Raw genomic sequence first — 17,487 nt, forward strand, 5'->3', positions numbered from 1 at the left:
ATTTTTCACATACATACATATTACACACACACACACACACACACACACACACACACACACACACACACACACACACACACACACACACACACACACACACACACACACACATCCAAGCATTGACAACAGTTTGGGCCAACAGATTCAGAGACTTGAGTAAGAACCATTAGCAAAGTTTAATGGCAGTTTCAGAATAACACAAGACACCGAGTAAATAATAGCTACAGAAAAAAAGACAACAGATACAATAGTGGAAAAAAGATTGCCCAGAACTAACGTTACAGTAAGAGTGACCTCTTGTGAATATTCCACATATTACACAAATTGAAGAGGCAGGGAACTATTGTTTTAGAGATCAAAAGTTGCAGCACGCACATCCAAAAAAATAAAACTGGGTGCTGGGCAGACAGAAAGTTGCAAAAGTAAACAATGAGTCCGCACACCAGAAAATGCTCCCAAGCACTTTTAATAGTTGCTCACCATGTGAAACGTTTCGGGCCCAAGCCCTTCAGACGACATTTCAGGTATTAAAATTGCTTGGGAGAATTTTCTGGTGTGCAGACTCATATAGGGAACTTGTTTCCCATTCTAGGAGGAAATACAAACTTTAAACATTTATATGTATACAGTTGAACAAGGATAGACATGAAAACTACTCTTTTAAACCTTAAACTGACCTAAGTATTTAAACAGAGAATTTTACTTTAAAAACACACATTTTATCAGATGTTAAATTTGGAAGTTAAATCCCTTATTGTGTTACAGTATGCAATTACATCAGAAGTAACAAGCCTAATTAAATTACAGAAAATTATGTAATTTCACACTTAAATTTTTAAGGAAATGTAATTAAATTACAGTAATTATTTACTTAGTACTGGATTACACCCAACACTGCATGGAACCATGTCAATAGAAAATATCCTCCAATAGGGGATTATCACGCTTCCGGGTTTCATGGGCGGGATTTGTGAACTTTGTGCATGTCCACTTCCGACGCAGTTCAACAATGGCTGACACGAAGGCTATGTACAGGGGTTGGACAAAAAAACTGAAACACCTGGTTTTACTATACAATAATTTGTTAGAATGGTGAGGGCCTCATTTTGCATCCAAATACAGCACCAATTGACAGATAGAAGTCCTTCACAGTGACCAGAGGGATTATGAGCCGTTCCTCTTCCAGAACAGTGTCCAGGTCACAATATGATGCTGGTGGACTCGCTCCTCCAAAACACCTCAATAATATTCAGATCTGGTGACTGTCAGACCATAGGAGATGTTCAACGTAACTTTCATCTTCATCAAACCCTTCTGTCACAAGTCTTGCTGTGTGTGTTGGTGCATGATCATGCTGATACACGGTTTGAGCATCAGGTGCTCATGATCCTCCAGAAGGGTTTGCTAGTCCTCGGCAGTGTCGTGTCCATCAAATTCAATCAGGATTGTCATGATATTGGAGCTCAATCCATCACTGATCCACCCGTGCTTCACTCTGAAGATTGGCCGCCAGGCATATAGATGTGAAACCTCCAACATTGGCCAGTGTTTCAGTTTCATTGTCCAACCCCTGTATGTCACTGCTCTGTTCCACTTTGTAAATCTAAGCATCAACGCCAAACCTACGTAAGTTTTCATGGATTCTCGACTGAATCGAGTATAAGAAAAAACTGGAATAAACTTTAAAATAAAACAAGGTAGCACGTTTGTTTGCAGCCGGCACTTTAGTGAATCAGACTAATTTACCAGGGATGCCATATAAATAAACTTAGTGACTGTAGTCCGTCATCAGTTCGCCAGCGAGATCGGTGATTCAACGGAAGTGGCAGTGCACAAAGATCACTGAATACGGAAGTCCTACGTATCAGCGTGATAATCCCCTATAATGGAACATACACAGATGTGATGCAAATGTGTTGAAATCTAGACCATTGTTGTTGATAATATACAAACAACACTGGTCTATATATATAATATAATAACATAATATAATATAAAAACTAATATAATATACTATATAATATAAAAACTAATATAATATGATATAATATAATAGTTTACTACATGTATATCTGATAATGTGTTATTATGACTCCACGTCATGTACTGCTGTTTGTTGGGCAGGTACATATGCCTCCTTAGGTTAATTTTACTCAACCAGGCTGGTTTTGTTCATCCGCTGAGGTTCTAGCAGAAGCATATTTTACACTGCTAGAAATTGAAACAAGGTAATTTAGTTGTGTTTAGTATATCTTTAGTAAAACATATATCTTATAGTAAGTAGTTAAAGTTTTTAGGTTTTTTTTATGCATTAATGTGTTAAATGGACCTACCAGTTTGTCCTGCAGATGGAGAATGCCAAAATGACAAAGCTTATGACAAATGCGGCAGCAACAGCAATGGCACAATCTATAGAGAAGAAAAAAAATAACAAAATCACCAAAATATCAAATGTATACAACACTGCACACACAGCTTTCATGACACTTGCTTTAAGAGAAACGCTTTATGAAACTGCTGTTTTCAGAACAAAATACACTCCATTGATATTAACTACAAGGTACAAAATGGTCACATGCCAAAATAATAATACAAATAATTATCTGATAATAATAATTATAATAATAATAATAGATATTAGATTATATTAAAGATAATGATGCAACAAATACTAATGATTTCTAATTTGCTACCTACCCATTTTACTTACAGCAAGTTCCCTGTTACGTCACCACTTGCAATACTATATTCCCTCCCATCTCCAGAACTCTTGTCTAGTTTCCACAACCTCTGTACCAACCTACTTTTGTTAAAACTTTGGAAAGGTTCCAAAGATAATTCATAGTTTAGTGAAGCTGTTTTTGGTTGTATGTGGTTGGATTTTGAGTTAGATATCTCTTAGATTGCTCTATTACTGGATTTTTAACTAGAAACAGATTTTTGGGATTGGCTTTTTGTAAACTTGCGAGAACTTTAGATTAATTTTATATTCCGTGGTTTCACAACCTTTACCTACAATGAGATGAGGATAGTTATTACTGCTGTTATTCTCCTTTTTTTGTGCGAAATTTACAAACCGAAGTCAAAAATAGTCAAAATATTGACTGTTTACTTTTTCCAAATGCTGGGTATATCATTTATTATAGATGTTTTATGGAATTTACTTACAATGTTGTCTCTTTGTTGAACCACTGGACAATGTATCTGTAAATATAATTATTACAAAAAAAATTGTTACATGGATTTACAAAAGCTCCCAGTTACATCAAGTTTAGCAGTACTGTATGTATCGATACCACCATTTCCCAAATTTTTCAAATTCTTTCTTAGCAAAAAGGTGCATTTGTTGTACAAAAAAAAAAAAAAAAAAAAAACCTCTAGCTGTTTACCTCTAGCTGTAGGTGGCAGAGATGTTTCAAAAACGGTCTTGTTGTCTGTAGAATTGGTACCTGTTAACACACAGAATTAAATACCATTGTAATCTTGTAATATTATTGTTGTATAGTTTCTGTTAGAGATATCAAAAAGAAGAACTAGCCTACTCACAATGACAGTTGATATTCTTGGTGTATTTCTATAAGATAATCAAAAAGCATTTGATTTGTAAATAAATATAATTCTCAATAAAGCAGTAAAACTATTCTGTAACACTTTACAATACAGGCGCACTAATACGCATTAATTCATGTTTAACTAATTGTTGAGAATTCCTATGGATCACATGACATAGCCAATCATGGGAGGAGCTAAGTCTCCTCAGGTGCACTTAATGAATGATAAGGTACTATTGTTTGGTGTGATGGTGTGTGGCACATGCAATGGAAACAGATTGTCCTTTCTTTCTCTCCTAATGAGAGCCTTTGTAGAGTTTATGTGTTCCTGACAATGTAAGTTTGTTTGCTTTGTTTTATTATGTTAATTCTTGAGATTCTGTTTGTCTAATTTTGAAATGTATTATGTGATTAAGGATTTATTAGTTGAAGTTCTATGGTGTTAATTATCTTTAAGATTCTGTTTGTTCTTTTGTTTATAGAAACCATACAACTCTATCTGATTCCAATTCACCCTGTGGCCTTTCAATAAATGATAATGGACTGAGTATTGGACCCCTGTGTTTTAATGGACACACCATCCTGGTAGCACATTTCCTGAACTAAAGGTTTTATCAGAAATTTACATGGTCCTTCGAGCCGGAGAGGCTGCTAGGATGGAACAAAATGATTCTACGAGACCTAAACGGATATCAAACCCCCCCAGATGGCATCGAGATTATTTGATTCAGTCAAGGAAACCATCTTGTCCACAAGGACAAACTACGTCTGATTCTGTGCTTCTAGAAGTATCACAGGGGGCTGCCATAGCTGAGACTCGGGCTGAGGTGAGGGATCTTGCTTGTGACGTACAGCAAATAAAAGGAATGTTGTCAGAACTGAGCCAGAGTATGAGAACAATGCAGATAAGAAGTCAAAATTCTTCCTTTTCGATCAGTTCCAACCAGAGTTCTAAGGCAACATCTCCTGTTGTTGAACATAATCAAGAGGATGATAATTCTAGAGTATCTCTTGTTCAGGAATTGGGTGAATGCCTAAGACAACATGAGGCAAACCGACATTATGTTGATCCATCTACATCACCTCCTCAACTCAGCAGACAAAGTACTCTCCCTCCTCCACCAAGATCTATGCTGCCTACACCATTGCCACAAGGAGGAGGTGGATCATTAGAACCCAGTTCTTTACAGCTGCCTGAGGCCCGAATGTTAACAGCACCAGTTGCTACACAGTATGCTCACTCTCAGTTTCAGCCTTCAGAGAATCTTCCTGGAATGAGTATGAATCCAACTCAGTTTGGCAATGTTCCACCTTGGTCCTTAATCCAACAGCCATTGTATCCCATCTATCCAGCCAATGATTCGCGTTTCATAAGAAGCGGTGGGCCTGTCCCTAGCCAAGGGCAAGGCAATGGATTTCCTCCATGGATGTTTCCAAATTATCCTGTACCTGTTCCTCCTCCTGCATTATATCCCCCTTATGGACCTATTGTGTATCCAAGTCATGTCTTTCCGATGGCCATGCCATCATCGATTCAAGTTCCTTCGATACCTCCTGCACAGTTCGGACCATCCATGGGTCCTTTAGATGTGACTGCTACTAGTAATGTTCCTGTGTTTAGAACTCACACACCGCTGGGATCTTCAGGTGTGATCCAGTCCAGAGATTCAGTGGTGAATCAACCAGTAGTGACAGCTTGTGTTCACCCTTCCTCTGGGAATTCAAGACTGGCTGGAATTGAGAGGCCTTCATTTCCATGTTTCAAAAGAAACGATCCTCAAGAATTTGCAATGCTAAATATGGCATTAAAAAATCTATTGCCTTCAGAGGAATCAGAACAATACAAATACCATATTCTTTTGGATCATCTGAAGCTTGATGATGCGCGACATTTAGCCCTGGCATATGCTCATGATCCCCAGCCTTATACTACAGCATTACATGCCCTGCAACGGAAGTATGGCCAACCTCATCACTTAGTGTTGCGGGAGTTGGCTTCCATTCAAAACCTTCCAGCTATACGTTCTGGGGATTCCCTTGGGTTTGGTCAGTTTGCGCTACGAGTTCAGGCTCTAGTAGGCATGCTCCAATCATGGGGTCAAGATCAAGGGGCGAAGGAGTTGGCCTGTTCGTCTCATGTTCACCAGCTATTAAGTAAACTTTCAGCCCATCATGTTTCCAGTTTTGCAAGACATATTCGAACTGTGAATCAGAATGTTCCTTATAATTTGGTGGATTTTGCAAAATGGCTAGAGGAGGAAGCAGAATGCCAAAGTTTAGTTGTTCAAGTATCTGACCAATCAAAGGGGGCAACAAAGTATCAAATGAGAGAAGAAAGACCTCCCAAATCTTGGTATACAACAGCAACCTTTTTGCAGGGTGCAAATCAAGAGGAACATTACAACCCGAAAGGTAAAATGTTTCAGCCTACTAATTCGTATAGCAAACAATTAGACCCAGGACCTTTCTGTGCCTTTTGTGGTCATCAAGCTCATCACTTGAGTCAGTGTATGAAGTTCCAACAGTTTGATGCGGAGGGTAAAGAGAAGTGGATCCTGGATAATGGTCGGTGTTGGAGATGTGGTCGGACCCATCGTTCAGCTAATTGTGACTTGAAGAAGCCTTGTCCATACTGCAAAGAGCGCCATCTGGGAGTTTTGCACGAAGTCAATGTTCGTAAACCTGACTCTGGTATATTCTATTTGAGTAGACCAAGTGGCCTCAATTCTGTGCTTTTGAAGGTGGTGAAAGTCATTCTGAGTTATGAAGGGAGGACTGTGGAGACCTACGCCATTCTTGATGACGGTTCAGAAAGAACTATGCTCCTTTCTCCAGCTGCAGAGATGTTGGGCCTAAATGGGCCGGCTGAGTCTCTAAGGTTGAGAACAATTCGACAGGGTTCTGAAGAGATTAAGGGCACTAACGTTACATTTTCCATCGCTCCGGCATCTTTCAGCCAAAGGAAATATGAGATCAGTGCTGCATTTACATCCAAGATGTTGGACTTACCTGAACAGACTTACCCTGTCCGTACTCTTCAAAGATGCTATCAGCATCTTAGACGTATTCCTCTTGAAGAATTCCATCAGGTTAAGCCCCTGTTGTTAGTGGGAGCAGATCATCCTCATTTGTTATGCTCTACAGAAAGAGTAACATTTGGTCCTCCTGGAAGTCCTATTGCATTACATACTCGTCTGGGATGGGTACTGCAGGGTCCCACTTCCTTGATTCCTGAGACTGATTCTATCTCTCAGTGCCACTTCTTGGCTACTTCCACCGAAGATCAGTTACAGAGGGATGTAGAAAGATTGTGGCAAGTCGATGTTCTTCCGTATCATCAGACATCTAAGGCAGTTTTTCGGTCAAAGCAAGATCAATACGCTCTTGAGTGTCTGGAGCAGAGAACCGAATGCCTGGAAATGAATGGTGTTGTAAGATATGCCACTCCTTTACTTCGAGCCAAACATGCACCCAGATTGAATGTTCTGCAGCAATCAGTAATGCCAGCATTGCGTCGTACCGAACGCCAGATTGCAAAGAATCCAGTGCGTGCAGCAATATATGAGGAGGAGATTCAAAAGCTAGTGGAATCTGGCTATGTGAAGAAACTGAACCCAAAGGCAATGACTTCCACTGATGAATCTTGGTATGTACCCCATCATCTAGTTGAACATAATGGGAAACACCGTCTAGTATTTGATTGTTCCTATCAATATAACGGTGAAAGCCTGAATTCATATTTGTTATCTGGCCCGACCTTGGGTTCTTCTCTTCTCGGAGTCCTTCTCCGTTTTAGAGAACATCAAGTGGCAATCAGTGGCGATATCCGCGCCATGTTTCATCAAGTTCGATTACTACCTTCAGATAGGCCATTGTTACGGTTTCTGTGGAGAAATATGTCCAGAAATGCCCCAGTGGATGTTTATGAATGGCAAGTTTTACCATTTGGTACTACATCAAGTCCCTGCTGTGCCATTTATGCTCTTCAAAGACATGCAAAAAGAATCTCAACTACCTATCCAGAAGTTCAAGATTCAGTCCTTCATTCATTCTATGTCGATAACTGCTTGCAAAGTTTGCCTACCATTGACGACGCAAAGGAAATGATCTTGAAACTACGTTCTGCACTGAGTGAAGGAGGCTTTGAGATCAGACAATGGAGTAGTAATTATGCCTCCGTGGTTGACCACTTACCAGATGAAGCACGTTCCCTGCAAACCGACTTATGGCTGAGTCATGATTGTAATGATCCATGTGAGGGCACACTCGGGATGAGCTGGCACTGTTTACAGGATACTTTGGGGTATAAGCACCGACCTGTGGAATACCAGACCCTGACTTTGCGGATCCTGTATCGCATCCTTGCTCGACAATATGACCCGTTGGGGTTTATTATTCCCTTCACTACACGTGCTAAGATCATGCTCCAGCAGTTGTGGATCAAACCTGGGCGTGGATGGGATGATCCAGATATTCCTGAAGGCATTAAGAGAAGTTGGATGGCTTGGGAAGAGGAGCTATCTGGCTTGAGCAAGATCCAAGTTCCTCGGTGGTATGGATCAGTAGGATCAGGTGAAGAGAGGAGAGAACTGCATGTATTTTGTGATGCATCAGAGCGGGCTTACGGAGCCGTATCTTACCTTCATCTTTCAAATGGGAATGAAGTTGTCACCTCATTTATTATGGCTCGATCTAGAGTATCCCCAAAGAAGACCATTTCCATCCCACGTCTAGAACTATGTGCGGCTCTAGTTGGATCTCAACTGGCAAATCTTTTAGTGAAGGAACTTTCTGTGCCCATCCATAAAGTGACGCTTTGGACTGATTCAACCACAGTTTTGACATGGATCTGCTCTGAATCTTGTTTGTACAAGATATTTGTAGCTAATCGGATAACTGAGATTCTAGATTATACTACACCAGACCAGTGGAGATATGTGGATACTGGAAACAATCCGGCCGATGAAATTACTAGAGGAAAGAAGTTGACAGAGCTATCTCCTACTAGTCGTTGGTTTCGAGGACCTCCTTTCCTTGCCTTACCCTCTCATCAATGGCCAAAGTATCCAATAACTACTCCTGAAGTATCACTGGAATTGAAAAAACCTGTGTTTTGTAGCCAGACACAAGTTTTACCAAGTCTTTCTAAAGTGGACCCTGTCCAATTTAACACTTGGTCAGAGTTGATTTCTGATACCATTGAGAAGTTTTCTCTTGATCAAGCACCAGAGAACAAGCTCAATCAGAATCAAGCAGAGCTGTTACTACTTCGTCAGGCACAAGAGGAGGATTTTCCTGAGGAGAGCAAGTTACTCCAACTAAATCAAGGTGTTTCAGCACAAAGTAGACTTGTTGAATTGGCACCTGAGTGGGATCCTGTGACTGGTCTCATAAGAGTGGGAGGTCGCCTTCGGCAGAGCAAGGACTTGGAGTTAGAAACGATCCATCCCATAATTTTGGACCCTAAGAATCCTATAACTAAGCTTCTGATTGCAGATCTCGATTCAACTCTGTGTCACCCAGGACCGCAAAGAGTCTTTGCCCAACTTCGTAGAAAGTATTGGGTTCTACGTGGACGACAAGCTGTAAAATCAGTTCAGCGTTTGTGTCGTGAGTGTAGAAGATGGAAAGGGTCTCCTTCAGTCCCGAGGATGGCTGATCTTCCTCCCTCTCGACTCCGCCTTTACAAGCCCCCATTTTGGTCAACTGGAATGGACTGCTTTGGCCCCTTTAATATCAGTGTCGGCCGCAGACATGAGAAACGATGGGGTCTCCTTTTCAAATGTCAGACAACACGATGTGTTCATCTTGAGCTGTTATCTGGTTTAGATACAGACAGTTTTCTATTGGCCCTCCGGCGTTTCATAGCTCGCAGAGGTCGACCCTATGAACTTATCTCAGACCAAGGAACTAATTTTCGGGGAGGAGAGCGAGAGCTCAGAGAAGCGTTCCATCAACTCAGCCCTGCCCTTCAAGAATTGCTTTCTAAGCACCAGATTCTATTCAACTTTAACCCTCCATATTCTCCGCATTTTGGAGGATGCTGGGAGAGAGAGGTCCGATCCATTAAGGCCGCTTTACGGGTGACATTGGGCACCCAGGTGCTGTCTCCAGAAGTCTTGTATACAGTGCTGGTAGAAGTGGAAGAGATGTTGAACTCTAAACCTCTTGGATATGCGACATCTAATCTATCAGATCCTGATCCCATAACTCCTAACATACTGTTGATGGGGCGGCAAGATGCTTCTTTGCCTCAAGTAATGTATGCTGATTCTGAACTACTTTCACGTAGAAAGTGGAGGCATAGTCAAGTTCTATCTGATAGATTCTGGTCAAGTTTTATCAGAGATTACCTACCTTCCCTTCAAAGTCGTCAGAAGTGGATGCAGGACGGAAAGTCGATCTCATGTGATGCTGTCGTAATGGTCGTCGACCCGCAGCTTCCACGGGGACTCTGGCCTATAGGAACTGTTACAAAGGTCTCGCCAAGTCCTGATGGCAGGATAAGGGTTGTGGAGGTTCTCATTAAAGGGAAACACTACATGCGCCCAGTTAGTCGTCTGGTGGTCCTTACTAAGTTTTCAGATGACTTGAATTAAAAATTGGACAGAATTCTCTTGGGTCAAATGTTTACACATTTGGGGGCGGCTGTTGAGAATTCCTATGGATCACATGACATAGCCAATCATGGGAGGAGCTAAGTCTCCTCAGGTGCACTTAATGAATGATAAGGTACTATTGTTTGGTGTGATGGTGTGTGGCACATGCAATGGAAACAGATTGTCCTTTCTTTCTCTCCTAATGAGAGCCTTTGTAGAGTTTATGTGTTCCTGACAATGTAAGTTTGTTTGCTTTGTTTTATTATGTTAATTCTTGAGATTCTGTTTGTCTAATTTTGAAATGTATTATGTGATTAAGGATTTATTAGTTGAAGTTCTATGGTGTTAATTATCTTTAAGATTCTGTTTGTTCTTTTGTTTATAGAAACCATACAACTCTATCTGATTCCAATTCACCCTGTGGCCTTTCAATAAATGATAATGGACTGAGTATTGGACCCCTGTGTTTTAATGGACACACCATCCTGGTAGCACATTTCCTGAACTAAAGGTTTTATCAGAAATTTACACTAATGTTACAGGACATATCGGCCTAAGTTACTCCTAGTAGGCTACAGATATTTTCAGTCAGAGAAAAAGAGGAAGCTCCCGAAAAGAAAGTTGCTTTATAAAGAGTATATAAGAGAGACGTGGGCCATCTGACAGATAAAATAAAAACATGATTGTGATTGCCTTTATCTTCAAACGTTCAACTTGTATTTTTTTTTTACTATGCACAAACAATGCAAGAACAATCATATGCTCTATTAAAATTTATAGCGTCTTTTCTACTTGTACTTTACTCAATAGCTGTTAACGTTATTCATCAAATAGTCTGTTTAGCCTTTCACTTTAAATGTTCATCTGTCTATATATTATAAAATACACAAACAAGCAAAGAAAAAATGCTTGTAATTAAGACTGTAACATTGACTTGCCTGTCGAGGAGAAAGCAGGACTTCATTGTCTCTTTTGAAATCTGTCTCCTTTATTTGCTCCATCTACCTGGAAAAAGCTATCCCGACATTAACTCTGTTTTTTTTGTACTCTGCAGTCACGTTTCCTTTTCGTTCAATTTGGGAATTTGGCGACGAAGATTTCTTCTTCGTATGTAGAGTATGATCCGCCATTGAAAATAAAATTGCAATTCAGCTTTTTAAAATTGTCGGTTTTAGACATAGACTGTAAAAGGGTTTTAGACCGCCTATGGTTTAGACAAGCGACTCTCACCGCTCTGCTCGTCCGATTCTGCTGCTTCAGTCACGTGATGCTGACTCTGAACGAAACGCACTGTGGAAACGTGTTTGCCTACTTATTGATCCTCTCTGCTATTATAGTTTTTCCAAGATGGCAGAATGACATGGAAGCCTCTGTGGACTTACCCGTCCCATGTATAAAAAGATAATAAATTCTTCGTATAAGTCAGATAATTGGTAGGATAAGAGGTATTTGTACACCACTGGGGACATATTTATTAATAAAAATATTGGGTAACACTTTAGAATACGGTTCCTTCATTAATGAATAACTACACTAGAACCAAAAAGTAACGCAATATTTTCAATCTAGTAACTATTATTAACTAACAAGAAACTCTGATTAACGAACTAGTAAGTAATAGCGCACAGATGAAAGTGGTACTTCACTATTAACTAATCAATAACTACTATTTTTTAACTACTAAATTATTTTAAGTTACTGGAACTCTCTTGTAAGTGTACACTACTAGGCATGCACTTGTTAGTACTACATATTATTCCTATTTCACTTTACTCAGTTTTTTGAGTGCAATCGGTTTGCATGCTTTTTTCAAGTAAGGTGTACTAATTGGATTTTACAGTGTACTTACTAGTTCGTTAATCAGAGTTTCTTGTTAGTTAATAATGGTTAATAGACTTTTAATATTGTTTTACTTATTGGTTCTTGTGTAGTTATTCATTAACAAAGGAACCGTATTCTAAAGTGTTACCAAATATTGTTTTTAGATAACAAATTTACGGTGGCCGAGAGAGCTCAACGCTCTGCAGCTTAAGCAAACACATGCAAATAGAAAAAAAAATGCGTGCAAATAGAAAAAAAAACAAAACACACCTGTAAATAAAAAAACAAAAAAAAACATCATCATCAGTTCCACAACACGTGTGCTCCAAATACAGAAACGAGCTGCAAAAGTTCACAACCAAATACAGAAACGCGCTGCAAATAACACAGACCAGAGCAGAAATGTTTCCAGGTAAACCAAATAAGCGACGAACCCTGCTGGGACGTGCTTATTGCTCGTGAGCTTCCCTATCCTACTCCCTTCGAAGGGCAGACGGCAGAGCCCTTAAAGTGGGACTTTGGAGTGAGCAGGGCTCTAGTGTGCTATTATGTAGCCGCGTGGAACGCACTTGATGAAGGGAGCAACGATAGACAACGTAATTTCCTCATTATTTTCACCTGGGATTAGTGTTGTCACGGTACCAAAATTTCAGTATTCGGTACCGATACCAGTTAAAATTCACGGTTCTCGGTACCAATTTCGGTACCAAAGCTTAGTTTAAATTTACATATATTTAAGTGTTTATCACGGTTACAAGTATGGAAACTGTACATTTGTATTATAAACACTTTAGAAAAAGATTAGATAAAATGACCTAAAATAAACAATATTATACACTAACACATTTTTAAAGTTGTTTGTAAAGTTTTAATCCATTATTTATTTAATGCACAATGAATTAAGTGAACAAACATTAACAATCAGGTGTTTGTAATAAATAACATTTTCAAACATTAATTAATGTTGTAAAAATATATTGTTCACTCAATGTGTTGATAACTAAGTAATGTTTATGAATGGTATCTTTGTAGCATTACCATAAAACATGTTTTATTTGACTTGACTGTCCTTTTATTAATCTAAAACTGAATTCATATTTAATTTTAAAAAGGCTTTTTAAACCTGCTGAGTTATAAAGGCAAGAATACGCCTAGAACTGGCACTGACATTAAATGACAATACTAATACCAGTAGTACTCTGGTGTCGGGTGGATACTACTGTGCTCGTGTACTCGTAAAACTACCCCGAAAGCACTTTAGAGGCCGTTCACATGTCGCGCGTGTTTTTTAATTATATTTTTGCGTGTGCTTATTCTTTCCAAAGCGCTAGCTCTCACGCGGCGTCTGTCGTTGCTATGCAACGCCAACGAGTTTTTATTATGAGCGCGCTTGAATCGCGCCTATATTTGAAATTGCGAATTTGCATGTAATCGGCCTCTTATGGCAACGTGACATTAGCCTAATCCAAAATATTTCCATATGTGGCTCTTTCCTCCTTTCGTTTCAACAAGTGGATTCAGAGAGAGAGCCATATCAGCGTTATGAAGAGGACGCAACTGTGCACGTTTCAGACATCGCGTCTAGAACAGAACTGGATTAACCTGGTATTCGGTACCTAGAAAAGCTGGTACCGTAACATTTTTTTTTTTTAGTACCGACTTGGTACCGAAGTACCGAGTTTTTTGACAACACTACCTGGGATGTTCCCATGACAATGCAGCACGGTGTCCATCAGCTTAATAGCTGTACTTACGACAGAAATATTAATGCTGTTAACATAACGCTTGCAAATACATTTTTATTTTTATTTTACAAAAAAGCTTTTAAAATATGCATGTATATATCTGTGTGTCTCAACTTTAAAACTTTGGACCCTCCGTTACCTAACATTTCTTATGAAAATTTAAACATAACATGAAACAATTTACAGTGCAACTGATGAAAGATAAATTACAAGTTGTATGTAATAAAAATGTAATATCTTTTGCAGCTCGTTTCTGTATTTTGAGCACACGTGTTGTGAAACTGATGATGATGTTTTTTTTGCAGGTGTTTTTTTCTAATTGCATGGTTTTTTTTTTATTTGCAGGTCTTTTTTTCTATTAGCACAGGTTTTTTTCTATTTGCATGTGTTTGCTTCAGTTGCAGCGCGTTGAGCTCTCTCAGCCACCGTACAAATTACCTAAAAAGTTACACAGAGTCCCTTTAAGGAATTAATACACAATGACACATTGAATTGACAGAAACTCATTTATACTTAATCTATTAATCATATAGACTCTTTATTAGTTGCTGATGCAGTAATCATTAATTAATTGTGTAAGACTGTAAGAGCTGATTGAAGAGCTCAACCAATGGTTTAGTTCTTCATGAGTCATTAGGCATCAGTTAAGTATGAATTAATGCATATTAGTGCACCCGTATTTTAAAGTGTTACCAACTATTCTGAGCAGATGAATTGTTATTGAACTCACAGAACAAGAGACGTGGTATTGGATTGAAACTGGACAGTAATCCACACTGATGCCTTGACGAGTTACTTTTTTGAAGGGAAGAGAAAAGTGTATTGATCCAATACTTCCATCCAGGATAGCTATGAAGTTTTTCTAGGGAACAATTATAATCATAAACATGGTGAACATTTAACACTTGTTTCTTATTCTCACTGGAACAAGACAAGGCAAAACAAATTAATTTGTCAATCATTGTCAAATAGTATCAGACAAAGCACAGCAAATTAGATAATACAACAGGGCTAAAAGGTCCAGGTCCTAAAATAAAGGGCTATTTAGCCCTACATGTAGAGGGGCCTTTTACTCCAAGATGCTTACTGAATATATTGTCATATGAAACCCTTTTCAAGCTTAGTGTTGCCATTTTGGTCTTTTCAAAATGGGGATTTAGTTTAACCCGTTTAACTCGTTGTGAACTAAGTGGTGACATTTAATTTCTCTATTAAAAATAAAAAATAATTTTCAGAATGGCCTGTCAGATGAGAAATAAGTTTTGATATTTACATCAATGGTCCACTCAGCATCACATGATTCATCGTTTTGCACGTTCAATGTCACAGCGTTTGGCAGGTCGAAGTCGTAAGAGTGATCTCTCTGCATTCCAACACAGGTTTCATCTGCTGCGACAAAATTAATCAAATTAGTTAATCAAATTAATCAAATGAAAATGTCGTATTTCACACTGGGTTTAGAGTTAAGCATCAACACATGTAGGCTTCCCAATAAACTGCCCTGGCAGAACGTCACATTTCCTCTGACAAAATGCAAGTCGGCTAGCACATTTTCGAAGATGGCACAAGTAACGTAACTTAGCTAAACGGCAAATGATAACTTTATTAACTCGTAAATGGCTCATTATGCACCTGTTTTCTTTCTTTCTTTTGCATTTTCGTTAACAACGATAGGCCTTACCTAGAAATAGAATTAAAATATAGCTTACCTCCGAGTGATTTTCCATCGATTAGAGAAAAACACGATAGCAAAACAAAAACTAACAGAGAAGCAGTGTTGTGCCTGAACGCGTTCATATTGAGGGCGAACCTGAACTGAACGTAACGTTACTAAATTATTGTCTGATGAACGTTACTGTGAACTGACTCGTTCTTCCTGCTGTCCGAGAACACACACACATGGCACTCCTTTCCTGGCGATGGCGAAAACTGCATCCTGCAAGACTTCAAGTTACGCCTCTTCAAGTTATGCCTCTTGAAATTACGTCCATTCAAGTTACGTCGATCTAGTATTTTTATTTTTATTTTATTTTTAAATACATAATTTTAAACATCTTTTGATAACGTATTGTATGTGGTTTCGAAAACTAGACGATTTCAGTGCGTTTACATCTATAAGGTGACATCTTACATATAGCCTACATTTTAATAATGGAAAGTGACCACTCCAGGGTGATCTGATCTACTACTGTCATTCTGTAGAAATCACATTTTTTTTCTGTCCCTAGCTTTTACAGAAATATTACACTTAAAAGACACTTAGGGTAAATATTTTATTTATTTTTGAAATAAAACAATACTCAATTTGAACAATTATGCTACACCTTGATTCATCAATGTGGCATTATTTGATTTTTAATTAATTATACAAAATCCCAAGCACCACAGACGTGCTCGTCCCCACAGTCATGTACAGAGGGAAAATGCTTTATTTTTATGTCAATAACAGGGTTTCTCACCATTTAAAATACGATAATGCATACACAGAAAAATATTTTGTAAATTACATATAAATATTATAAAATTTATAATGAAAGTAGTGGTCTACGGAAGTTGTGTCATGGTGTTGACAAAAGTCTCTTATTTTAAAATAAACATCACACTGATGACATCACTTGACTTTCTCCTTACAATTTCCTGAATAACTAAAGAAAGGCCCATAGTAAATCCTCTGTCTCTTTTCAGATATCAGACATTTTCTCATTTATCTCATGATTTTATATGAAGCTTTTAGTTGAACTCACTGGTATAACCAACTTTATTGTTAGGTAATTGTAGAAATCTATAATTCAAATTAAACTGCTTAATTTAGCTAGTAGGCCTATACCATGATTGACGATCAGCAGCCGATGCTCCAAACAGACATGTAGGCCTACTGACTAGAATGACTTGTAACAAAGTGCGTAGGCTACTTAAAAGTTATTAGTGTGACGTTTACCCACCCCTAAACATGACGTGGAACAAAACAAACTGTTCTTGGTTGTAGCCCACTTTGCATGTCAGTCAGAGGGCCTCTTCCTACCTAAGTCAGCAAAGGTCTTACTATAGAGGTCATTTATTTGGGAAAGGTCAATTTGTTATCATTTATTCGTCTCTTTTATCAGACATAGGATCATTGCACTAGACAAGAACACCTGATTAAAACTAAAGATACAGCACTGAAAGAAATTATTCCTGCTTATAGAGAATGTTGATTCAAAGGGTTTCATCTGGGTTACCAAATAACCCTCCAGGTCCTAAATGAACAAATTTGATATCAAAGCCATAATTATAAACAACAGTTCATATACCTAAAATTCATTGCCACTGTTATTAAACCACACATACTATCTCAAAAATGAACATGAAATTTGATTCAAAAATATATAAAGTGCTGTGATTTACAGATTACATTTCTTCAAACATCATTTTGTGTCATTCTGCTTCAAGTTACACATTCATGTTACTCATACACATCGGCACACCCAGATATACACTCATATACCTTGTATGCCATTTATCAAAGTAATCAGTGAAGTTGTAGCCCTGTGACAGAATTTAAATATTGTGATTTGTTCTGTCAATATAGTGAGGGCAAACACATTCCTCAAATGAAGTAATGTACTGTAACTAATTTAGATTAAACAAACTCTGAACTACGAACTACAAAAGCAGATTGTGAGAAAGGGAAACAAATCCTATTGAAGTCTGATGTATAAATTTGTTTCTTTAACAATTTGCTGTAAAATGAATTGAAAAATGCAAAACACATGCAAATGCAACACTATGATC

At 38.4% G+C, this 17,487-nt stretch overlaps 2 protein-coding genes across 4 annotated transcripts; one reads left to right on the forward strand and one right to left on the reverse strand.

Moving 5' to 3' along the window:
* Window positions 1–157: 157 nt before the first annotated feature.
* LOC148977002 (uncharacterized) lies at window positions 158–15,656 on the reverse strand. Of its 2 annotated transcripts, none has more exons than XM_089117632.1 (8): window positions 15,426–15,656; window positions 14,990–15,102; window positions 14,447–14,578; window positions 3,547–3,574; window positions 3,390–3,449; window positions 3,169–3,204; window positions 2,334–2,409; window positions 158–2,211 (listed from the first exon to the last, which is right to left on the reverse strand). In XM_089117632.1, exons 1-8 carry the CDS (start codon window positions 15,511–15,513, stop codon window positions 2,154–2,156), a joined length of 591 nt encoding a protein of 196 aa, XP_088973758.1. In that variant the 5' UTR covers window positions 15,514–15,656; the 3' UTR covers window positions 158–2,153. The 2 variants fall into 2 exon arrangements, with proteins under 2 accessions (XP_088973758.1, XP_088973757.1); XM_089117631.1 differs by having other exon boundaries at window positions 14,990–15,105.
* Window positions 3,200–10,684, forward strand: LOC148977003 (uncharacterized). 2 transcript variants are annotated; one of them, XR_016145728.1, is made up of 2 exons: window positions 3,200–10,389; window positions 10,536–10,684. XR_016145728.1 is itself a non-coding variant. In XM_089117628.1 (2 exons), the coding sequence occupies exon 2, from the start codon at window positions 4,178–4,180 to the stop codon at window positions 10,148–10,150; it is 5,973 nt and encodes a 1,990-aa protein (XP_088973754.1). In that variant the 5' UTR covers window positions 3,200–3,887; window positions 4,034–4,177; the 3' UTR covers window positions 10,151–10,684. The 2 variants fall into 2 exon arrangements, 1 of the variants encoding a protein (XP_088973754.1); XM_089117628.1 differs by having other exon boundaries at window positions 3,200–3,887; window positions 4,034–10,684.
* Window positions 15,657–17,487: the final 1,831 nt, after the last annotated feature.

The sequence above is a fragment of the Pimephales promelas genome, chromosome 12 (genome assembly GCF_988280905.1).
Source record: "Pimephales promelas chromosome 12, fPimPro1.hap1.1, whole genome shotgun sequence".
In the NCBI taxonomy this organism is placed as follows: Eukaryota; Metazoa; Chordata; class Actinopteri; order Cypriniformes; family Leuciscidae; genus Pimephales; species Pimephales promelas.